Genomic DNA, 23810 nt, shown 5'->3' on the forward strand with positions numbered 1-23810 from the left:
ATATTATAATATACTCTTACTACTTTAAGTAAAGTAATTTAGAAAGATAGGTAATAATAGGGTTATATAATAATAACTATAATATAGGCGCCTATATAGTAAAGTACCGCTAGAGAGGGCTACTACTAAACTTAGAGTTTTACTATAAAGGATTACGCGAGATATATAGGAAGAGGATACGACTTATATATACCTATATCACTAATAACCTAGCGCTTCTTAAGGACGAGAAGCCAGGGGGGAGGGGGATATTATTATATATAAAGCTAATAGACTAGATATTACCTAACCTAGGGGGCTTAGCGTAGCTAAGCCAAGTAAGACGCGCTTACTTACTTTCCTACTTAACGTATATAAGGACCTTACAACCTCTATACTTTAAGTCTAAGTTATAAGGATACCTATCTAGGAGCGAATAGATAAATAACCACTTATACTAGCTATCCTGCCTACTCCCTATTCCATTCCTAACAGCCCCACATAAGATTGAGTGGATTGACAATGCGTCGTTCGAATTCCTAGCCTTAAGAGGCGGACTTTCGATACTGAATTGCATTCCACGACCATCATTTAGCGCCTAGAGTCCTCTGTTCAATTGCTTTGGAGGTTCCAGGAGCTAGTCGTATTTGATTCAAAAAACTTGGTAGGTAGTGTTCCATTGCGACGAAAAACATCTATCAAACATGTCTATATCTATAACTTCTATCAGGAATCTTATCATTGAAAGACTGAGCAAAGGAGAAAACACCCGGGCTCCCATGAATACACCCTGTGGGCCTAATCGCCCACTCTCTTGGTTGCCTTGGTCCGCAGTTTCATTAGCACGTACACCAGGGAATAACTGCTGATCACGAAAATAACCAATATTCCAATGTTCCTCCAGCCATAGTAATAATCCTTCAGATTAACGGTGGACAGATAGTCGCTGCCCATGGTGTATTGACAAACACGGCACCCGCTGGTGGCATCAGGGTTGACAAGGTTTATACCGGCGCCCATGCCTTGCATGTAGTCGGCAAGATACTCTCGACAGGTTTGATGCGAGGGAGTGTCAAAGACGGCGAACTCCGGCTCCTTGCAGTGGATCTCCTTGCTAAACAGAGGGAACACCAGTAAGCCGCCCATGAGATAGGTGAAAGGGTTGATGTAGTACAGCCAGTACCTCCAGAATTCTTGGATCTGGGCGTAAGGCACTAGCACACCGCAGAAGGATATCAGAGTACCGATGAGCAAAGGATTGACCAGAGATGCGAACACAGCATTAGGGGCATAGGCCGCGATGAACTGTCCGATGCCGGTGTATAAGAACTCGTAGAGCAGCATAATGAAGAAGATCGCACCGGCCTTGCTGGAATCACCTGGTAAGCCGGCGGTGTAGTAGTAGCAGACGTAGTACAAGACTGCACAGATGATAAGGTAAGGGACTTCCGAAACAACTAGGCCGGTGACGAAAGGTCCCCAATGGTACATCTTGCTCTTTTTCTCCCGCGCTTCGTAGAGATCACGGCGTTCAATGAAGAGGGGCTGAAGTTGGGCAATCACACCGGGAGCAACGAAGACAAAGTTGAATTGCGCGAAAAGCGTCAGTTGTATGTCCGAAACCGCATTACCGATCATCCAGAAGGTGAAGCCATTGAACAAAGCAGAGCCAATATGAAGGGCAAATTTATTATTGACGTATTCGGTGTTCCGGAACAACGAGACACTCATTCGGTGAGTGACCAATTTTGTCTGTTCCCAGTAAGGAGTCGCGAATTCATGGCCATCATCGACAGTTCCAGGAGGTTTCGAAGCTGCATCGGCAACGATTTGGTTGACCTCTTCGGCAACGCTGGCTTGCTCGGGAGACTCGAGCCATACCTTGGCCCAATCCTTACCCTTCGACAATGATCCAGAGACGACGTCGATCATATGTTCAGCGGGATTTGCTTCGGGAGGGCAAGGAGCGCCATTTCGAGCAAAGTACTCTTTCACCTTAGCTGCATTTTCACCTACCTCGCCAAAGTACACTGTCTTTCCACCTCGGGCGAGGAGCAATAAGGTGTCAAATTGAGCAAAGAGCTGTGTAGAGGGCTGGTGGATAGTGCAGAGCACAGCTTGGCCTGCTCCCGCGAGTTTCTTCAAAAATCGAAGTGTATTAAATGCCGCTTGGCCATCCAAGCCTGAAGTGGGTTCGTCAAGAAAGATAAGAATACTCGGTTTAGCAACGAGTTCAACTCCGATCGTCACTCGTTTACGTTGTTCAACCGAGAGTCCAGCGCCAACACGGCCGATAAGAGAGTTCTCGAGGTCGTGCAGCTCAAGTAGATCGATGACCGTGTCGACGTACTTAAGCTTCTCCTCGCGAGGTATATCTCGAGGCTGCCGAAGTAATGCAGAGAACTCCAGGGCTTCACGTACCGTAGCGTATGGCTCATGAACATCAAGCTGCTCACAATAGCCAGCGGAGCGTTGAAACGAGACTGGCAGCTCTTTGCCGTCAACCAAGATGCTACCGCGAATGACACCTTCGGTCTTACGTTGTGCTAGGACGTCCATAAGTGTGGTTTTGCCCGCTCCTGATGAGCCCATCAAGGCTCCTAGCTGACCAGGTTTGATCCAGCCTTGTACATTGTCGAGAAGCTGTCGGTCGCCTGACGGGGTGTGGACCGTGTAACACAAGTTCTTCCAAGTAAAGACTGAAGTGTTTCGGATCAACTTGCTCTCCGTGCCGTTGTCAACCTTTCCGCCATCACCCTTCTCACGAGCAGTAAGGGAGCTGGCGCTGCTCGTTCCTTCCTTTTCATGGACCTGGGATTCCTCATCAACGACATTGGGCTTGCTGCGGGCGACATGTTCACGTGGGATAAGCAGTGCTCCACCACCAGAGGAGGGCTTCCATCGGTTGGTGAAGAAAACCGTCAAGAAAGCAAATAGCGCCCACCATGCCCAAATGATTCCCAGGTTTCTCCATAGATGAGAATGTGAGTACGAAAGAGATTCCAAGTACTGGTCGCCAGTAACGAAGTTGGCGCCCCTTGCAGCACCTCGCACGCCAGCACAAGCGGCGAAGCTGGCATCGTATCCCGCTCCACTAGGGATGAGGCTTGACCCGACGCAGGGAATGTGCTGGTCGTGAAATTCGTTCGCCATCAGGCTTTCGAACCCATACGCCAGCGGATCGATCCAGTAAATCCACACCAACCAAGGGTGCATCTGAGGTTTGGGAATTTGGTATCCAATGTAGGTGACTAACGCCGCAACGGCGAAGCCGGACACTTTAGAAGCTGCATCGAAGTTGCTGAAAGCGGCGCCGACGAGACGGAAGAAAGCCGTCATGCAGATCGTCGCCGAGTAAACGAAGATCCAGAAAGTGAAGAATGCCGCTGCCGTTGCTTTCAGTGAGACCATCCAGTATAGAACGACGGAGAAAAGGGTAACCTGCACAAAGAGAATGGGAAGATCCGCTGTGATCTGGGCAATGCAGAATGCTGCAGGGTGATAGAACGCGAATTCTTTATGCTTGGCAAGCACTGGTCTGCCGGTGAATGATTCAGTGGTTTCGCTCATGGCGACGAGACAATTGTATAGCAGGGCGAAGAAAAGAGCACCTCCTTTGACGAAGAGACCAGCAGAGTTTCCGGGAGCATTATAGAATAGAGATCCGGCAATGAGCGCTTGGACGAGACAAGAAATCTGTTTGATGAAAAATGTGGCTTTGTCGCCCCAGATGATTTGATATTGGCGAGTGACGCAGGTCATGACTTGTGCCGGGAAGGGCGTAGTGAGAGACGAGTTCTTAGGCAGACTGTTGGCCTTTTCTTCCTTGACAGATCTTTGGAACTCGGCAGTGTTTTCTTTCGCGACGTCGGAGTTGGGATACTCGAGTTCAGATTCCATGCGTGCTCGGATCTCAGACCTATCGTAAATCTCTTGGATCGCGGCACCTGTTCTCGGGAATCGATGTTCAAACTCTGGTTTCACAGCCCGCTCGGTCGGCACAGTAACGCCAGTGAGAAAGTCCCCAACATTAGCAGAATCGTCACAAATAAATCCAACACTCTCCATAAAGGGGCGTGCTTCTTCTGTCCGACCGTAAAAGATTTGTTTACCTTCTTCCAGGACGAGAACCTTGTCAAAGAGGTTAAAAATTCCGTTCCCGGCTTGATAGAGTGTGACGACGCTAGCGATTCCCTGGATGTCGGTGATGGCTCTAATTGCTTTAGTCCACTCGAGAGCAGTGCTTGCATCAAGACCTCGTGTGCTGTTATCCCAGAACATGACACTTCCTCGTGTAGCCATAGTTTCGACGATCGATACACGCTTGCGCTCTCCTCCTGACACACCTCGTACATATTCGTTACCGACTTTAGTATTATGTGTGTGTTCAATACCCATGGATCGAAGAAGGAAGTCTTTAAAGGCCTTCTGCCATTCCAGAGGGCCCTTCATATCCTCTGGTCGATGATCTGGAATCTTCATCTTCGTGGCAAAGTCCATTGTTTGACCAACAGTGAGAGATGGGAAATGGAGCTCTTCTTCAGTATTCATAACAATCTGGCCCCGATATCGTTTTGCTTGTTTGTAGTCCATCGAGCCGTAAAAAACATCTCCTTCGACACCCACATAGGCGTATCTGCGATTGGCCAACGTGCTGAGAAGGGTTGTACAGCCTGAGCCCGGCCTTCCGAGTACAAGCAACATCTCGCCTGGCTTCACGCAGCCGAAACTATTCTGGATGAGGGCTCTTCTGGAAGAACCTTTTTTTCGCTGTCTGGACTCTGCAATATGAGTGGGAATGTTGAACGTGGAAAAGACATTTTCATGGACCAGAGTTCCTGCACCCTCGCCATAGACAGTGAGATTTTTCCAGGTGAGACCAAGTTTCCGTTCTTTGAGGCCACTGGCCTTGTCGCTTTCAACTCGTCTCTTGACTTCATCTGCCAGAGCCCAGGTGGGATCGTACGGATCATTTTCATCTTCACTCCCATCAACATCACGTGCATCATTGTCGGCCTTGCGTGTGGAATAAGTCGATTGGCGGGTTATCGTTTGCCAAAGCGAATCCCCATGTTGTGCTGCAGCTCTGGATGCAGAGGTCTTTGATGCGTTGGATTCTGACCGCTGCATGCTGGGCAGGAATCTGGTGAAAGGAGAGAACAGGTGACGATTACATTACTCAAAAGATGCAACGAGCCAGATACTTATAAAGGAAACTGCAAAGGAAAATAAACACTCACGTATCTTGGTAGTTTGTGCATGAATCGACTCTGAATATCCTGGACGCGCCATTTCCGCGATAGCCCGGAGGTTGAGAGTTCCACAAGGGTATCCTGCCTGTCTCTCATCTCTCATCCCAACGCTATGGCACCGGAACAATCTTTGAACATTGGCCGATATGAAAGGATGACCACACAGCCCCCTGATGGACCCTTGTCTGGACATGCAGCGGCGCCTTGTCACCACGAAGGTCCGCTTAAGTAAGCGGAAGTATAGGGTTGCCTTGATTGGTCAATGCTACTTAGTCAGCGGCACTTCGAAGTCATCAAACGAGCCGAGTGTGTGAGCCGGTGCCATCTTGACTGACGCGATGAACTCCACCCCGGGTTCTGTGTCTTCATTGATCCGAGTGACATGTGAGCTCATTGGCCAAATCCAGGTGTACTAGTAAGGTCACCATCAGAGAAATACCGTAGATTTCCATCGCCTCAAGTCCACGCAGCGCAAAACTTAGCTCGGGACGAACGCTTCGATCTTCCATTATCCCCAAGGCTCAAACCAAAGGGGGAAATCTCGCGAGCGATGTCTCAAGCGTCAGACTCTCCCGTCTCCGATCCCCCAACGGGCGGCAGCAGCGGAATCAGCACTCCACCTCGACGCGCGTGTCATGCATGTGATTCGTGCCACCGCCGAAAGGTTTGTCGCTGGTGATACATTGTTTTGTTGACGAAAGCAGTTGCTGAATAGGACTAGATCAAATGCGATGGCAGTACGCCCCCCTGCGATTGGTGTCGACACCATAATGTCACATGTACCTTCAACAGGGTTAAAGGAGGGAGGCGGAAGAGGCAGGCGGGTTCAATGTACGAAAGTGATACAACCCAGAGAGGTGAGACCAGTGTATGGAGGTAGGATATTGACCACTTTGTCATAGCAAGCTTCGGAAAAAGAACATCATCCAGCGCATTGGGAGGATCGAACAGATTTTGATCGAGAATTTCAGAAGACGTGAGTTGCCCAGACAGATTACTTAAGCGGCGATTCGGCTGCTAGATGATGTATCCACTGGGCTAACTTGACAATTTTGAATCTCGCTTGTTCCAGGCGAAGACGAGACAAGTCAGATCTCCATTGGCGCTGGCACTGGCACCTCCGTCACCAACACAACGTCCTCAGATCCGTCTGTTGACAGTCTTGGCCGAATCTTCCTGACATCTTACAAACTTGGCGACATCAATGTCTTTCATGGTGTACCATACATCACCCCAAAAGGCCAGAAATGGATTGGATTCCGCCATGAAGACAATGCCTTCAACTGGCCTCAGATCCCCCTGTGGCAGAACCAGCAAACCTTGTTCAAGCCAGGATGTCTACCCCGGCCTAGTATGCAAGATTTACCTGCACGACATCTTGTCGACGCGCTTTTTGCATACTACCAGTCATCGGGATTCGCTGTCCAATTACCACTCGTAGATCCTGTGTTGTTCGCATTAACCATTGATGAGGCGTACAGTTCAGATATCACTGACGAGCGCAGAGCGGCTCTGCTCAAGGCCTACATCTTTGCTTTTCTGGCAACTGGTCCGTTGATGGGCAACCAGAGACCTAACTTGATACCTGACACTGATGCCAGAGTCTATGAGGTGGCCGAACAACTGACTCCATATATTTACGCCGCTAGGGCCAGCACTGAAATAGTAGACGCCCTGGTGATGCTTGTAAGTAAGCTCCTGTTCCATTACATGTTGCAGAGAACTCACACCCTGCCTGCTCATCCTTTTCTAGGTAATTTACCACTTCAGCTGTGGTAGTATCCACGCCGCCGACATCTCTCTGAGCTTGGCCTCCCGGCTCTTGTTCACGATGGGCGCTCACTTGTATCCAGGAAAGACCATGGACGAGAGTCCCGAGGAACAACGCGATCTGGAAACAAGGGCAGTCCTCCACCGCCGCGACCTGTTCTGGATGTGCTTCACCTTGGACATGGAAATCACATTCCGCACCGGTCGACCCCCAATCATGGCATACACCTCTTGCGATCTCACATTTCCAGCGTATTACCTGAAGCAAATATCACCCGGGTTCACCGGCGTCGCAAAGCTACCAGGCGACCTACGGTTGAGCATCATCAAGTCTAAGGCGTATGAGAAGCTCTACTCCCCACACTCGCTCAATAACTCCGACGCCGAGATCCTCCGCGACATCCGTGAACTCGACGACATGCTGGAGAACTGGAGATTGTCACTCCCACTCGAATCCCGCCCGACGCTGTCCTTCTCCGAAGACACCAAAATCACCCGCTCGCCGCATATTACCGCCGCGGACATCAATCCGATTTTGACAAGGTTGGAGTATCACCACTGCATGACGACAATTCACCAGGCGGGCAGTCGGTGTAAGACTTGGGCGGACAATCGCATGATCGACCAAGGTTTAACTACCAGCATGGAGCTGGCGCTGGAGTCGTCGAGGTCTTTGCTCAGCTATCTCAATAGCATGGAGCCTATCTTTCTGCCCAATCTGTTCTGGTAACGCCGACACCCCGCTCCTCCCTCGGCACGCCCCCTTCTTCAATCCAAAAAACTCACGTTGGGTTCTTCTTAGGATCATTCTTTTCTACCCCATCTCCGCCGCATTGGTGCTATTCTCCAACATCCTCCTCAATCCGCTCAGCGCCTCCGCGGCCTGCGACCTCAAGCAGCTGGGCGAATGTCTCGAAATCGTGACCAAGAAGGTCCAGTTCAACTCAGGTCTCTCGGACAGTAATCTGTCGCACATGAAGCATGTACGATGTGCAGCCGAGGAGATTTATAGGATGGGCCAGAAGGCCGTCGCACAGGCGAAGCAGGCGGAGGTGCAGGGTTCAAGCGCAGCGTCCGAGGCGCTGGACAGTGAGATGGAATATATGCAGATTCAATGATGGAGGCTTCATGGCGTGGAATCATTAGGGGTTAGGGTGGTCTATTCTTTATTGGGAGAGAGTCCACGAATTCGAGGCTTTGGGCGCCATAAATCGGGATGAAAGGGATGGAGGATATGATCCTCCGACTGAACGATCGATAAGTTTTGCTCTCAACGGCGTGGTGGGATCGAGGCGGATTCAATTGGCTTACAACATCATAACGAAAATGAAACACGTTGCACTAGAGATTATGAAAATGTACAGGACTTGGAGGAACCTGGTATGAGGATCGGTACCTAGGCTACAGTGCGTATTGCCTGGTCTGAAGCATCTAATTCTCATAACACTGGAACATGGCCGGCTCCTTATGATGGATATCCGAGTTGCTTTCAATCAATTCTCATATTGCAAAAGTGACGCCGCACAGCAGCATAGATTGTCATCTTCTTCTCTGCCTGCTGGAGAAGGGCCGCCTCGGGCTAAGCTGATTGTTGGAAACGAGTATGAGCGTGTGAGGAAGACGTTGTATTGTGACACGTGCCTATGATTTTTCAACCTCGGAAGTAACAGGGTCCGAGATTGCTGTTGCCCTCGATGAGCTAGATGATATGGCCGGAGGAACATTTTCCACGGATTGGTCGAGTATCTGGTATGCTTCATACTTTTTGGAGGTCAGCCAGTCTGAATATATTGAAGTGCTTCGACAAGGCAAGGCGATTGCTGATATTCTCAAGTCTCAAAAGATCTTGACTTTCCAAACCGAGAAACAAAACTCCTAGATAATTAGCCAAAGGGAGCAGAACAAACCCCATTATTCATCATGAACGGCCACCAGCACATTCCTGAAGTCCCTCTCTGGATCAATGGCAAGGAGGTTACCTCTACTGATACTGACAGGATAAATGTGGTGTCGGCGGAACAAGGCAAGGTTGTGACCAGCGCTCACAATGCAACTGTGAAACATGCAGTTTCAGCGGCAGAATCTGCATGGGATGCGTTCCAGAATTGGAAACTCAGTACGCCCGTGTCCAGACGAGATATCATTAACCGAATGAAAGACTTGTTGATCGAGCGAAAGGACGAGTTGGTGGCGGCGCAGATGGAGGAAACAAGTTGCGCGAAATCCTGGGCGGAATTCAACATTCAATACGTGACGATCACCTTGGCCGAAATCGCCGCTCGAGTGACAGTCGCTTGCGCGGGCGAAATTCCCTCAATGTCGACTCAAGGTCCCATGGGATTCGTCTTTAAGGAATCCATTGGTCCAGTGTTGCTGATGGCACCGTGAGGAACCCCCCTGTGAGACCCGCAAGATTGAAGCTTATCGTCATATCTAGGTGGAATGCAAGTGTCGTATTGGCAACAAGGAGCCTGGCATCGATACTTGGAGCAGGCTGTACAGTTGTGTTCAAAGCGTCAGAGTTATCACCACGAACGCATCATCTTCTTATCAAGCTATTTATCGAGGCAGGAGTTCCACCAGAGGTCATCAGTGTTATCCAGTGCGACCGAGATCGCTCGCCGGCAATTGTGGAGGCTCTGGTCTCCCACAAATCCATTCGAAAAGTCGAATTCATCGGCAGTGCCTCAGTCGGAAGACACATTGCATCTCTCAGTGGAAAATACCTGAAGCCAGTTGTCATGGAGCTGGGAGGAAAGTGCCCTACTATCGTGCTCGATGACTTGAATGACGAACAGCTTGAGGAGGCAGCGAGCAAAGCTATAAGATATGGTATATTGACAAGGCCCTCTATCCGATGTCGACTATACTGACTGCTGACTCATTAAGCTTTCATGCATCACGGACAAGTGTGTTTCTCGTGCGAACGAATCATTGTACAAGAAAAGGTGTCAGAGAAGTTCATCAGCTTGCTCAAGCAAAAGGCTTCCGATTTTCCAAAGTCAACGGGCGTGAACGAAAGAATAGCGAACAACGCATACAATCTGCTTGTGGATGCACAGTCGAAAGGAGCCCAGTTTCTCTTCGGAAAGCCTGAGTATCTTGACAAGACGTCCCTTGCTCCTGTCTTGCTCACAGGTGTAACCAAGGACATGAAGATCTGGGACGAAGAAAGCTTTGCTCCGACAACAACAGTCATTGTGGTCAAGACCGATCAAGAGGCTGTCCAGCTGGCTAATGAGACCAGCTATGGCTTGGACGCCTTTGTGCACACACAAGACCTCAAAAGAGCGTTGTATTTTGCTCGACAGTTGGACGTTGGAAAGATGCGAGTCAATGGAACTGCCCATGAGCGTAAGTCTAGTACTGGTTCTTGGAATGATTAGAGCACTATACTGACCATGGGCGTTAGCTACCTTCCCTTTCACCGCAGTGAAGAACAGTGGTTGGGGAACTAATAATGCTGGGGCAGGCATCGAGGAATTTTTGATCCGCAAAGGCGTTATCATTGACATTAAGATATAAGCTTCGAGAGGACGTGCAAGATATAAAGACCTTTTAAAGGAAGTTTCATGCATTGTTTGGACACAGGCCCACCTTAACTTTGACAATGACGAGTAATAATTGAAATAGAACGAGTCGATTATGGAAGAGGACGCACATTCACCAATGCTTTCATAACTACATCCACTATCTGACTCTAGTACACGGTAAGCCTAACCAGGAAATTTCGGCATTGAAAAGATCACTGGTTAAGGAGAAGTTCCATATTTGTCTTGTCATAATGCTATTTACTTCTCATGATTGTATCTCACAAGCCATCGTCGTCTTCACTTTTCTTCGCAGTATTTGGCAAAGGCAGCCCAGTAGCGGTCACCACGAGTTCGATTGGCTTGCAGTGCGTCGTCAATATGCTGCATCTCTTCCTTTGTCAAAGTAACTGCTGTGGAGTTTTGACGGACCCATTCTTCCTTCTCAGCTCCTGGGATTGGGATGATAATTTGTCCTTTGTGTTGACCCAAGCTAGTGATCCATCCAAGGGCGACCTGGGTAGGTGTACAGTTCTTTGCTTTCGCCATGTTCTCTATCTCCTTTGATAGGCGTAGATTGTTCTCGAGGTTTTCGTCCTGGAATTTAGGATAAGCACGACGAGACTCTGGCAACTCGCTGTTCTTGGTAACGAATTTCCCAGTTAAAGCTCCTCGACTCAATGGCGCATAGGCGGCCATTGGTATTCCTAGCTTATGGCAAGTTTCCGCAATGCCATTTTGTAGCACGTCCGTGGTCCAAAGAGACAGCTCGATTTCCACAATCGAAATCTTGTGGACTTTGTGCGCTCGCTTTATTGTCTCAGCGCGGACCTCACTCAAGCCAATTCCGCCAATCTTTCCCTCCTTGACGAAGCGGGCCAACGCCGTGATGGTTTCTTCGATAGGCACTTCTGGGTCCACTCGAGCACATTCAAAGATGTCAATCTTCTTAGTGCCATCAAGAACGCGGATGCTTTGCTCTATTGATCTGGTAACGCCCTTTTCCGAACCATCTGGTGTCATCTTAACCGGGTCAAGGCCACCTTTAATACTGAGCACCACTTGGGATGCTCTCTCGGGATAGCGAGTGAAGTATTCCTTGAGCAAGTGAAGTGAGTTTTTCTCCGGAGTTCCGTAGAACTCTCCAGCATTCCAAAATCTTGCACCGCTTTCAAACGCTGTGTTCAGAAGGTGAATGCAATCCTCCTGCTCCAATGGCACGACTGAGCGCCAAGTCAGTCCCATCATGCCGTAGCCGATAGGCCCGACCTCAATGCCAAAAAGTTCCACCATAGTGACAGATGTAAATACCTATCTAGTTGTCAGTTGTATGCTGGACACTGGCTTGTTAGCTGCGATTTGACGATAACAGTGGGAAATGGTGCAGTTTTGAAGTAAGACAAGTTTGCCAATTTCAATGCCGCTGCTCGATTAGCAAGCCTTGTAAACGGAAATTTGTAGAGCAAATGTTGCAAATACATGCAGCGCCTTGTTCCGACAAGTTGGTAACATGGAACAGACAGAATCCGGAGGTCGCTCTCGATCTCCGGGTTCTGGTAGGTGGCTGAAACATTGTACTATAGTCAAACGCTGCGGGAAGCAAATACTTCCGAGACTTGGGTTAGGGCTCGGTGCCAACCAGCATAACCACACAAGCCCAGGTAACTATTTCTGGGACCCATTTGCGTTGAGTGCCCAAAAATACTCTTGTACTACCACAGGGCTATTATACCAAGTTGAAGATCTGCTCGCCAGGGGAGTGTATGCTCTACTAAGTACAAGCTTTGATCTCCCATATCTCTGGTTGCTTTCAGGTTACTATCAAATCACTGAACAAGGCCAGCTCGAGAACAGGCACTCAGCCTCTGACGAAAACAAAATGGCGACCCAAATTCCTAAAACGATGTTTACATGGCGAAAAGACTACACGAGGAGTGAGCCGGTAAATGAAACAGGACGATAATTCGAAGCTATGGCTCTGACCACCTTCGTAGAGTTATGTTGAGGTTGCAGTACCGCAGGTTCCTGACGATGGCATGTTGATCAAAGTTTGGGCCGCTGGCGGTAAGTTGGAGTCTCACCATATGGAGCACTTTTCTGTCAAAAGAGTCATAACATGTGATAGTCTGCCATAGCGATATCAGTATATTGGAATCCAAAGCCCCTCCATTGGCTTCTCTTCGCCTAGATCCTTTCACTATGGTAAGCTTTACCTGCAATTGAACAAGATCAAACGGACCATGTATTGTTTGGAACTTGATTGGCTGACACAAAATTCTTTCTGGTCGACAACAGGGCCATGAAGGCTGTGGTGAGATTGTAGGACTCGGTCCCAAAGTTAGTGGGTTTGCCGTGGGCGATATGGTCTCAATTATCAGCGTCCCTGGCTGCAATGAGAAGAATTGCTCGGTTTGTTCGCGAGGTTTCCCACAAGTGTGTCCCGTTGGCCCAAAGTATGGCTTGGAAATAGACGGCTCTTTTGCTCCCTATGTTGCCATACAGGCACACGCAGCTCTCAAGCTGCCAAAGGGGGTATCCCCTGCTCATGGTGCCGTTGCAACTGACGCTGTCCTGACTGCACATCATGCAGTTGTGGGCAGAGCAAATGTACAAGCGGGAGAGACTGTTCTTCTATATGGGCTTGGGGGTCTCGGTTTCAATGCCTTGCAAATCCTCCTAGACCTCAAAGCTAGAGTCATCCCAGTCGATAAACGAGACACAGTCCTTGAGGAAGCAGTCAAGTTTGGTGTGCGGAGAGAGGATGTCGTCCCTTCAAATGTCGACAATATTGCCAATTGGATCAGAGAAAAGGGAATTGTGATTGACAAGGTCTTGAACTTTGTGGGCAACACAGAATCACTTCAGACTGGGATTGAAGTCGGTAAGTCAAAGATCAAACACACTGCCTTTTAACTAGTTGTGTTGACACCAAAGCCCAGTCCGTCTTGGTGGAACGGTTGTTCTCATTGGGATGATGGCAGAGCACATGACATTGCACTCTCAAACCACAGTGCTGAAACATGTAGATGTTCTTGGTAGTATGGGTGGGACTATAGTAGACATGAAGGCCGGTCTTGATCTGATCGCAAGAGGGGCGCTTGTGCCCCAAGTTGAACTGGATAAGCTATCGAATCTGCCAGAGGTCCTAGACAGACTACACCATGGCAAGGTCAAGAGTCGGATTGTACTTATACCAGATGGAATTACCCTCTGAAGCGTCTATGGAGGACATTGCTTCTAATGCCATGTGTGGAGTCTCCACACTAAATGAATTCAGCCTTCAGGCACCAATCTAACTTACAATTAAAGCAGCGAGCACACAATCGTCGGTTTAAGGTTTTGATCTAACCGTTTATGAGATTCTCACGTTCCTTCGTCGTTATTGGTGCCAAAATATTATTATTTCGCTTTGCCCTCAACTGATTGATTGTGACTTTACTGATCGATCAATTGACCACACAACAAGCGACACCACATCAACATTAACACTGACAGGCCCGCTGTTGGAAACACTCTGTCACAAATCCATCAACCCTCAACCTCCCTCGAGTCTGTCTCTCCTCCCTCCCGACACTCGTCTGTTCGATTGGCGTGTCCTCAGCTCGCGTCAACCCTCCTCTATCTCGTTTCCCTATCCCTTTCAAACACCTCCACTCTACAACTTCACAACCTCGCACGCTGCGATACCCCCACCAGTCTATGGTCGGCAATTGATAGCTAGACAAAACCCCAAACTCCTCGACTGCACCTGAGCCTTTTATACCCTTTCCTCTTTAGCCGCAGTCCGACAGTCTCTCGAACATCGCTCTTTCTGTGGTTGCATGCGTCGATAGCCACCTTTTCCTGAAAATGTCGATTCTCCCTGCCGAGGCGCAGGGAGCCCTGACTCAACTGCTACAAGCGCTTTCTTCCCCGGAGAACTCCCTTCGTGCTCAGGCCGAAGAACAATTGAACAATGACTGGACTACCAATCGACCTGATGTGCTCCTCATGGGCTTGGTCGAACAGATGCAGGCTGCTGCTGATTCTTCAGTACGTCTACCTCAAGATTATTTGGCATTGTACTAAGACTTGACAGACGAGATCCTTCGCCGCAGTCTTGTTCCGCAAGCAATCCTCCAAAACTCGCAAGAGTCCCACCACGGGGGAATCCAAAGAACTTTTCCTCACACTGAGCGCTGAAGCCCGCATGGCCATCCGCTCCAAACTACTCGAGAGCCTTGCAAGAGAACAGATCCGCTCTGTCAGAAACAAGATTGGCGATGCCATCGCTGAAATCGCCAGACAATACATTGACAATGGTACGTGTCATGCGCCGCTTGTCTCAAGTCCACATGCCCCATTCTAACGTTCAATCACAGGCGAGGTATGGATGGAACTTCTCGGCGCCTTGTTCCAGGCAAGCCAGTCCAACGACCCCGCCATGCGCGAGTGTGCTTTTCGAATATTCGCCAGCATGCCGAGCATTATTGAGAAACAACATGAATCTGCCGTGCAAGAGGTCTTTGGCAAGGGATTCAAAGATGATAATGTTGATGTGAGAGCCCTCGGCTCCTCTCCCCTATCCCTCCATTAATATCTTCATCAGGTTCGTTTGGCTGCTATTGAAGCCTTTGGCGCCTTCTTCCACTCCATCACCAAAAAGGCCCAGCCTAAATATTATGCCTTGATCCCCGACATTCTGAACATCTTGCCCCCCATCAAGGAAGCCGGCGATACAGAGAATCTGTCCAAGGCTTTCAACTCACTCATTGAGCTTGCTGAAGCTGCTCCAAAGATGTTCAAGAACTTCTTCAACAACCTTGTGAAGTTTACCATCTCCGTTGTCCAAGACAAAGAGATCGATGACCAATGTCGTCAAAATGCCCTTGAACTCATGGCCACTTTTGCAGAATTTGCTCCTGTCATGTGCAAAAAAGATGCGTCTTATACCACTGACATGGTTACTCAGTGCTTGAGCCTCATGACTGATGTCGGCGTTGACGACGACGATGCTGCCGAATGGAACGCCAGTGACGATCTTGATCTAGACGAGAGCGATCTTAACCATGTCGCTGGGGAGCAATGTATGGACCGTCTTGCAAACAAATTGGGCGGAGACGTCATCCTCCCTGCCACCTTCACCTGGCTTCCTAGTATGATGCATTCGGCTTCGTGGCGCGATCGTCACGCCGCATTGATGGCAATTTCCGCCATCTCTGAGGGTTGTCGAGACCTGATGATTGGTGAACTCGACAAAGTTCTGGAATTGGTTGTTCCATCCTTGAGAGATCCCCACCCGCGGGTCAGATTTGCCGGGTGCAACGCATTGGGCCAGATGAGCACCGACTTTGCAGGGCCGATGCAGGAGAAATACCATCAGGTTGTTCTGACAAACATCATTCCCGTGCTCAAAGCTCCGGAGCCTCGTGTCCAAGCTCACGCTGCCGCCGCACTCGTCAACTTTTGCGAGGAAGCCGAAAAGGCCATTCTGGAACCTTATCTAGATGACCTATTGAGTTCTTTGCTGGAGTTATTGCAGTCGCCCAAGCGATATGTCCAGGAGCAGGCACTTTCGACCATTGCCACGATCGCGGATTCCGCCGAAGGCGCTTTCATCCGCTACTACGATATACTCATGCCACTTCTCTTCCGGGTTCTTCAAGGAGAGCAAGACAAAGAGTACAGGCTCCTACGTGCCAAGGCCATGGAATGTGCCACTTTGATTGCTCTGGCTGTTGGAAAGGAGAAAATGGCTCAGGATGGAATCAATCTTGTACAGACTTTGGGCAATATCCAGCAAAACATCCAGGATGACGACGACCCACAGGCGCAGTATCTCTTGCACTGCTGGGGGCGCATGTGTCGGGTTTTGGGCCGAGATTTCGTCCCCTATCTCCCAGGCGTTATGCCACCTCTACTTGAACTTGCTTCTGCTAAAGCCGACATTCAACTGATCGATAACGAGGAGGATGCTCTTGAACAAGAAGATGGATGGGAGTTGGTCCCTCTAAAGGGCAAGGTGATCGGCATCAAGACATCGACTCTGGAGGATAAAAATACGGCCATCGAACTGATCACAATCTACGCTCAAATCCTCGAGGCCGACTTTGAGCCATATGTGGCTGATATCACAGAACGCATCGCCCTTCCCGGCCTGGCCTTCTTCTTCCATGATCCCGTCCGGGTTGCCTCTGCTAAATTGATCCCTCAACTCCTGAGCTCCATCAAAAAACGATATGGGGAACAATCACCACAGCTTAGAGAACTATGGGCAAAGTGTTGCGACAAAGAAATCGAGATTCTCAGCGCCGAGCCTTCAATCGATACCCTGGCAGAAATGTTCCAGTGCTTCTATGAAAGTGTTGAGGTGGTGGGCAAGAATTGTCTCACCCAAGAACACATGGAACAATTCATTCAATCAGTCAAATCAACACTAGAAGAATACCAGAAGCGTGTACAAGAACGCGTCGAGGAAAGAGCCGAGACTGCCCAACAGGGAGCAGAAGACGAGGACGATTCCTTGTCGGTGCAGTATGCAATTGAGGATGACCAGACTTTGCTGTCAGACATGAACAAAGCCTTCCACACTGTCTTCAAGAACATGGGAGTCAATTTCCTGCCAGCTTGGCAAAGACTCATGCCATTTTACGATGCATTCATCTCTTCTCCCGATGCAACTCAGCGTCAATGGGCCATTTGCATCATGGATGATGTCCTCGAGTTTTGTGGCCCACAGTCCTGGCAATACAGTGACCACATTATTCAACCGTTGATCAATGGTATGAGGGACGAAAGCGCTGCTAACCGCCAAGCAGCAGCATATGGTGTCGGGATCGCTGCACAAAAGGGTGGCGAGCAATGGTCTGAATTCGTGGCGGCGAGCGTTGAGACACTGCTTCAAATCACCAGAGTACCCAATGCTCGAAGTGAGGACGATATCTTTGCCACCGAGAATGCTTGTGCTGCAATTGCCAAGATCTTGCACAACAACTCATCCAAGGTTCCTAATCCCCAGCAAGTGGTGGAACAGTGGGTTGACACTTTGCCCATTGTGAACGACGAAGAAGCTGCCCCTTATGCTTATACGTTCCTCGCGCAACTCATCGATCAGTAAGGTTGATCTTTTTTCTGTAAACGACATGTGACTGACCAAACTCACAGGCAAAACCCGGCTGTTTTTGCCAAAGCGCAACAAGTCTTCCATCACATTGCACTAGCACTCGAGGCTGAGACGATCCAAGGCCAGACTGCGAAAAGAGTTGCAGAGAGCGCTAAACAGATGGTCACACAGACCGGAGTCAATGCTGACCAAGTGCTTCAGACATTGCAACCTGATGGTCAAGCCACTGTCCGGAGCTTTTTCTCATAGTAACAACTGACTTGGCTGAGCCGCTCTCGACAAGAACATGACCGCACACCATATTTAAGGCCTCCCGTTCAGCGCAAAGTCAGACAACACTGGCACGGCCCAATATTCTGTGCTTCTGTCAACACAATACTATAAAGTGGAATCAGCAAACGTCTCCCGAAAGCCGCCTCTTTCGGTGCAGCCCGCCATTGAAATCCCGCGCGGGTCTCAATCTATCTCCTCTTGTCATTCACACAAGTCATCGTCTGCCTAGTGTTGACAATGTCACGTTCCGGACCAGCGATAGTTTGAATGGCATGCAACTGAAGAATGGGGTGAGTGCTCCATAATTGATCCAGGAAGCGTGGGTTCGCAGATTATGGGGTTGGGGTGGGGATGGCTTCGTTCGTAGCAGGTCGACATGGATGATAAGGGGCGTTCGATCGACGACAACGACAGCAAAAACAATGATATCACGAAGGGTTTGATGCAATCCATATTGCCCGGTGGAATATCCTGACATCACAGGCCATTCGCTACTGGATAAATGGATGCCCATTTGAAAGAGAGTACGTGAATCTTTCAAGTTGGACGACGAACAACGAAACCACGATTTCCATTCCCACCACAACTTGGATGTTTGGAGTAGCCACATCATACTATCTTTACCATTACCTGTCTCATGTGAAATGATTAGGTACTTTATCCTGACTGCCTAACTAGCTAGACCCACCAACCTAGACAGAAGAATTTTCATTCCTCATCTCCCTCAGCCCGCCGTGTGACACTACTTGCTCGCATCAAGTCAATCGTCCCAAAGACAACAACCCAAATCAACAATACGTTATATTCTATCGAAGACCACGCCATCTGGTAGGCCATAGAGCTGGTAAATAAGTACAGTACTAATTTGGTAGGATATGAATCTAGGCATGATAGAATACAGTGGCCTGAGTAAGTATATGCACTGAAACATGGACATCTTGTCTCTCTCCTTCTCTCTCTCTCCTTTTCTTTCCTCTCGTGTTTTCGTCTTGCCTTCAACCATCCTCGTCGTTGGCCTGAGCCTTTCAAAACTCATCTCTGCATATTGTAGATGGCCAGCCAGCCAGCCAGCCAGCCAGCCAACCGTTCAGACAAACCAACTTTCAGCGATATTTTTGACCCGAGAAATGATTTCGACGACATGTAGAAAGCGTGCATTTTATACTTTTGCCTGTATTCAAGTATATGTCTGACAATACCGCTGATGGCTGTGGTTGTTTTCGATCCAGAAGTGTCCTGTTAGAGAAGTTGGGAGGACTCGACGCTCTAGACGTAAAACCAATCGGGGCGATTCTGGGGGGTTTTCAAAACTAAAGACTCTCGGGGCTCATCATGCTAGCATCGCCATCATTTTCCACGCCATTGACCTTATCGACACCATTGGTCTCTGGGACATCAACAAAAAGGTCCATCATGGAATCGTCTTTGTCAGCAGTTGAGGGTTTCTCGATTGGCGTGGCTTTTGACTTTTGGGGAGCAACTTTGTTTTCCTTTTTCGTTGGACTTCCGTCACCACCAGGGCCAGGCGTGGAGGGATTGACTCCGTTGACGATCGGAGAGTCTTCTCCTGTGGTAATTCCATTGGCGACAATCGACTTGCGTTTTCCTTTGTCGGCCGGGGTTGCAATGGGAGGAGGTTTAGGAGCATTTTGGCTCTTGCCAGCAGCTGCAGCTTTCTTGACTGGGCTAGCGTTGCTCTTGAGGTTTCCATCACCAATCTTGCCACTAGCAGGAACTCGGGCACGGCCATATCCAGGCCTCTGCTTAGGAGGAAGCTCAAGATCTTCTGTGAGTGGGCGATCACCGTTATCATGCAACCGCTTCTTGAACCATTCTTTGACGATGCCAGGTTGTTCTTCCACATTTTCGACGTTCACCTTGGGCCAACGCGGTGGCTCTTTGAAAACCTTCTCGGACAGCTCTGCCTCGTTGGATTGTTGATTGCTAATTCCCAGACGGTTTTGAAGGATGTGGAATGGTACAGTAAGGCTGGCCATGCCAAACTCTCGGTCGAGACCCAATTCACGGAAGCCGAAGAAGTCCTCATCAAGATCTCCGGCAAAATCGCCACCAACAAACTGTTCACCGCCGTCAACGAAGGTGCCGTGACCATGTGCAGTATCGTCCGTGAGCGCGGGCCGGAGAAGATCTGCAAGGTGCGCTTTCATTCGGTCATGCAAAGTGGTCAGCCGGGTGCCCAAGCGATCAACATCTTCCTTGACAAAGCCGTCTAGGTCATTCATGGATAGCCCGGAAGTGTGGAGGGAATGGAGGATAGCCTCTTCAGTGGTGGTTGGGGTTACATAAGCCGGCGGCGTGTTCGCCTTCTCGCCCTGACCTGCTGGCACAACTGTGGAAGATGGAATTTTGTAGTCCTCCCGGTAATTGATGATTGTTGTGCATAGGCGAGTGAAGAATTCTGTTGCTATATCGGTCACGGCTTCCAAGGCCGAAGGTTGAAATTCTTCAAAGCCTGCTTGAAAAAAGACCTGCCCAATTGCCCTTTGAAAAGAAGCCTTGGCCACCCAAGGAGCAATCAATGGGCCCGCATCAGCGACAACGTGGTTTGGAATGTCTTGTTCGACAAAGGGCTCTGGTTGGTACTTTTGGAACTGATTCTGGTAGGTTTGAGATTGCAATTGCATCTGCTTGACCACGCCGATTTTGGAGACAATCTTTCGAGTTTCTTGCATTTGGCGCATATTGGCCTCCATTTTAAGTGTAAATTTACTCCGAGGCGCAGTGAACTGATTTGGAGGGTACAGTCTGAGATATCGTTCCGAGTGTTCGATAACATGGCCTTCAGAGTCTTGTTCCCACCTCTGCTCAGGTTCAAGGTCGGGAATTGCTGCGAGCGAATCGTAATAGTCTGGGAGCAGGCTATCTTCTTCAATTTCCATTCCCTCGGCAAGACTTTGACCTTGGAGCTTGTCCCGCTCAGCGGCTTGTCCAGTTACGTCAGCGGTGCCCTTGCCAGCAATCTCATCTTGGATGCGTTGCCAGCGGCGCATGCCAGCCTTGCTTCTGAGCAGCGCGTTTTCGTCTGGATTGAGTTTATCACCGCGGAAAAGGCGATGTCGAGCTGCGGCGAGCATGGCTCGATCACGTTTCGTCTTCTGCTTCCATAGTTTATAGTCTTCATCTTCGTATTCTGGAGCTGGCGCCGGGGCGGGAAGACCAGGGAGATCCATGTCTAATGCTTCACTGCCAGCTCCGATGACACTGCCAGGGCCTTGAGCGCCGATTGGGGTCAAGATGCCTCCTGGAGGTGGCGTTGATTGCCCCTGGCTTCCATCAACTTCTGAGTCGGCACGAACGTTTTGCTGGACGGAGCTTAGAGATTGCAATACGGGTTTGGTCTCTGGGACTGGCGTAGTCTCTGGTGGTGCCTTGCGGGAGGTCTGGCCCACGCTCTTTGTGCTTTTCTTCGGCGCCTTACGGCCTCTAGATGACATGATAGGTTCATCATCACTTTCTTCAGCGCCATCGTCGAGTTCGCCGTTGGCGATCTGTTGTCTCCTTTCCTCGGCCTCGACCTCTGCACGATCCCTGATGACAATATCAGGAATAAGGGGCACCAACTTGTCGGTCTCCTTTTGCATGAATAAGGCGTGTTTGCGGAAAGGGTGGTCAGGACTGCTGTTGAAGCGCAGACAGTTTTTCCAGATCTGACAGAGATCGTCGACGAATTCTTTCTTGGACTTGTACGCAAACTGCTTAAGCTTTTTCGTCATGGTGCCCAGGTCCATAGGATGTTTGATGATGACATGATAATCGGGGGCATCCTTCTTCTTTACAGGGTTGAGGAAAGGAGTGGAATGCTCGGTGTGTGCCTTGAGTTCGGTCAGGACTTTTTCGGCGGATTCATAAAGTTCTTCCTGGCCGACTTTGTCTTCACTGGCCCACTTGCTTCTGTTCTTACGGACTTCACTCATGAGAGCGCGCAACTCGGACTCGGTGGCATGGACTGCGGAACGATGCTCGTCCAAGAGGGCGATGAGATTTTTCAAGGTAAGGCTAGAGGCGCCGAGATTGGCCTTGCTCAGACTCCCTTGCTGCGCAGAGGCATTTTGACGGTTTGCATGACCTTCGGCCTCGGCTTCAGCGCGACGCTCGGCCTCGTCGAGCCGTTGTTGATCGAGCATGGCGTCGCGATCATTTTCCAGAGTGAAAAACATGGAACGCGACAAGGACTGGACAGTCTCGATCTCTTTGCGTTTAGCCTCTTCGAGTTTCTTGCGAGCATCTTCGGCCGACTCTTTCTGTTGGGCTGCAGTGGGCTTCGGGGGAGGTTTGGTCGAGTCAGATAAAGCGCCGGCGAGGTGGGCAGGACGAGCGAGGGGCGATGAGGTGGAATCGGCAATAATGTGGACCTTGTTTGGCTTGTCTTTCAGGGGTGAGGAGGTTGATAGATCCGGCTCTTCATCTTCGTCGTCATCGTCGTAGTCGTCGTAGTCGTCGTCCAGCTTCCTCTTTTTCGAAAGTGGAGCCGGGGCCGCGGCGGGGTCAAGGCCATTTGGCGCGTTAGCCGAAGGTGAGGACGCAAGGAGGCCATTATGGCGAGGCCGGTGGGTGACTACCACCCGACCGAGTGAATCAAAGAGAGTGGACAACTTTGATTCTGTGTCTTGATAGAGGGCGCGGAAACGTAGGACTTGGGGATCTTGGTCGGGGTTAGCCTCAGTGTCTGTGGCTTGGCCAGATTGTGAGCCACTCCCGAGACTGCGGAGTCTGGAGAAGGAACTGGGAGTATGAGGGCGCGAGGGAGCTCTAAGGAATCCATGGATAGAGTCGCGATGGAGAGAATGAAGGGGATGATCGTCGTCAGGAGGTTTCTGGCTGTTTGGGGCCGGCCATGTTAGCGACATGACCGTGCCAGCCCCCAAGGAAGAGCGAGCGAGGGGCGCGGGTGCTCCAGTTTGCAGAGGGTGGACGGGGTGTGTTGCGGATGGCTGCAGGAAGCAGCGACAAGGTCCGAGAAGTCTCAAAGCAAGTACAGATGGGGAATCAGGTGCGTAGAATCCGAATCCGATGGAATTAAGACAGCAGGAGATGAATGGAGGGAGATGGGAGATGGAGAAGATGCGGCAGAATTGTGTTGATTCTGAGGTGGGAGGGTGCAGAATGCGACGTGTGAGGTTGAAAGAAGGTATGATGCGCAATCTGGAGTATAGGAGGCTCGGAAGCGACACGTTCAACTAGTTTGTTAGTTTTAGTTGGACACCTGGGCCACCCTAAGCGTCCACGGCGTCCCAGCTGCGAATTAGGTGGCATTGGTGGGTGTCAGGTGGGTGCCAACCCGCGACTTTTGGCTGTCCCGTCACCTAAACCACCAAATCATCCCTAAGTCCTGGCCCGGCCTGGGCAGTGTCCAGTGTCTTGGGTCCGACGAGTACCTGCGGGCTTTCTCGGGCGCCGGTGACTCCTGTCGCCTGCCCCTAAGTGGTGCATGTTGTTGCTCTCGTTGCCTTTTTTTGCCAATTAGCCTTTGACCCTTTGTCCAGTACCAGTGCCCATGCCTCTTGAAAGGCGTGTCCAAGACTACCGAGTCCCATCTTATTAGCCTGCGCTGGACTACTCCGTACTCGTAGGCTTGTCTACGGAGTACTTATTGTCATCCGTAGCCTTAGCTTAACCTACCTAGTACTTACTCCGTAGTCGCATCGGCACAAACGATCTTCCGATTGCCTGTCCACGTTTTTTGTCTTATGGGAGGCACTGAGGGCAAAATCTCGTTCTCCACATTTTCCAGTGTCTGTCTGTCTGCCCCGACGCCCACCCCTTGGCATAGCTTCAGGTCACAGTGATCACCTAAAGAGGTGCCTACGCAGAGGACGTTTAAGCGGCCAAACAGGCTCATAATTGTGCAGGTTGTCAGCCTTAAAGATATATACCTACACATAT

At 49.9% G+C, this 23810-nt stretch overlaps 5 protein-coding genes across 7 annotated transcripts; 3 read left to right on the top strand and 2 right to left on the bottom strand.

Annotated features, from left to right (window-relative positions):
- Positions 1 to 777: 777 nt before the first annotated feature.
- Positions 778 to 5109, bottom strand: PV10_02380 (uncharacterized protein; the record flags this gene model as incomplete). Its single annotated transcript, XM_016366686.1, has 1 exon — positions 778 to 5109. The coding sequence occupies one exon, from the start codon at positions 5107 to 5109 to the stop codon at positions 778 to 780; it is 4332 nt and encodes a 1443-aa protein (XP_016226204.1).
- Positions 5110 to 5713: 604 nt separating this feature from the next.
- PV10_02381 lies at positions 5714 to 8463 on the top strand (the record flags this gene model as incomplete). 2 transcript variants are annotated; one of them, XM_016366687.1, is made up of 6 exons in its annotated part: positions 5714 to 5895; positions 5953 to 6062; positions 6134 to 6207; positions 6304 to 6917; positions 6985 to 7727; positions 7804 to 8463. In XM_016366687.1, 6 exons carry the CDS (start codon positions 5782 to 5784, stop codon positions 8117 to 8119), a joined length of 1971 nt encoding a protein of 656 aa, XP_016226205.1. In that variant the 3' UTR covers positions 8120 to 8463. The 2 variants fall into 2 exon arrangements, with proteins under 2 accessions (XP_016226205.1, XP_016226206.1); XM_016366688.1 differs by lacking the exon at positions 7804 to 8463 and having other exon boundaries at positions 5782 to 5895; positions 6985 to 7762.
- A 3947-nt stretch (positions 8464 to 12410) lies between these two features.
- On the top strand, positions 12411 to 13745 carry PV10_02382 (uncharacterized protein; the record flags this gene model as incomplete). The annotated part of the gene is made up of 5 exons (XM_016366689.1): positions 12411 to 12473; positions 12526 to 12595; positions 12657 to 12733; positions 12827 to 13412; positions 13471 to 13745. 5 exons carry the CDS (start codon positions 12411 to 12413, stop codon positions 13743 to 13745), a joined length of 1071 nt encoding a protein of 356 aa, XP_016226207.1.
- A 216-nt stretch (positions 13746 to 13961) lies between these two features.
- On the top strand, positions 13962 to 18634 carry PV10_02383. 2 transcript variants are annotated; one of them, XM_016366690.1, is made up of 5 exons: positions 13962 to 14563; positions 14610 to 14832; positions 14893 to 15068; positions 15120 to 17623; positions 17675 to 18634. In XM_016366690.1, exons 1-5 carry the CDS (start codon positions 14381 to 14383, stop codon positions 17880 to 17882), a joined length of 3294 nt encoding a protein of 1097 aa, XP_016226208.1. In that variant the 5' UTR covers positions 13962 to 14380; the 3' UTR covers positions 17883 to 18634. The 2 variants fall into 2 exon arrangements, with proteins under 2 accessions (XP_016226208.1, XP_016226209.1); XM_016366691.1 differs by having other exon boundaries at positions 15120 to 18634.
- A 96-nt stretch (positions 18635 to 18730) lies between these two features.
- On the bottom strand, positions 18731 to 23045 carry PV10_02384 (uncharacterized protein). Its single transcript, XM_016366692.1, has one exon. It carries the CDS (start codon positions 22772 to 22774, stop codon positions 19217 to 19219), a length of 3558 nt encoding a protein of 1185 aa, XP_016226210.1. The 5' UTR covers positions 22775 to 23045; the 3' UTR covers positions 18731 to 19216.
- Positions 23046 to 23810: the final 765 nt, after the last annotated feature.

This window comes from Exophiala mesophila, assembly GCF_000836275.1.
Source record: "Exophiala mesophila strain CBS 40295 unplaced genomic scaffold supercont1.2, whole genome shotgun sequence".
Classification (NCBI taxonomy): Eukaryota; Fungi; Ascomycota; class Eurotiomycetes; order Chaetothyriales; family Herpotrichiellaceae; genus Exophiala; species Exophiala mesophila.

Bases quoted from the DNA above. Each gene is read 5' to 3' on its own strand.
- PV10_02383 (XM_016366690.1), top strand. From the start codon at position 14,381: ATGTCGATTCTCCCTGCCGAGGCGCAGGGAGCCCTGACTCAACTGCTA. The intron at 15,069-15,119 runs GTGAGAGCCCTC...TATCTTCATCAG, and splicing joins TCAAAGATGATAATGTTGAT to GTTCGTTTGGCTGCTATTGA. The intron at 17,624-17,674 runs GTAAGGTTGATC...CCAAACTCACAG, and splicing joins CTCGCGCAACTCATCGATCA to GCAAAACCCGGCTGTTTTTG.
- PV10_02384 (XM_016366692.1), bottom strand. From the start codon at position 22,774: ATGTCGCTAACATGGCCGGCCCCAAACAGCCAGAAACCTCCTGACGAC.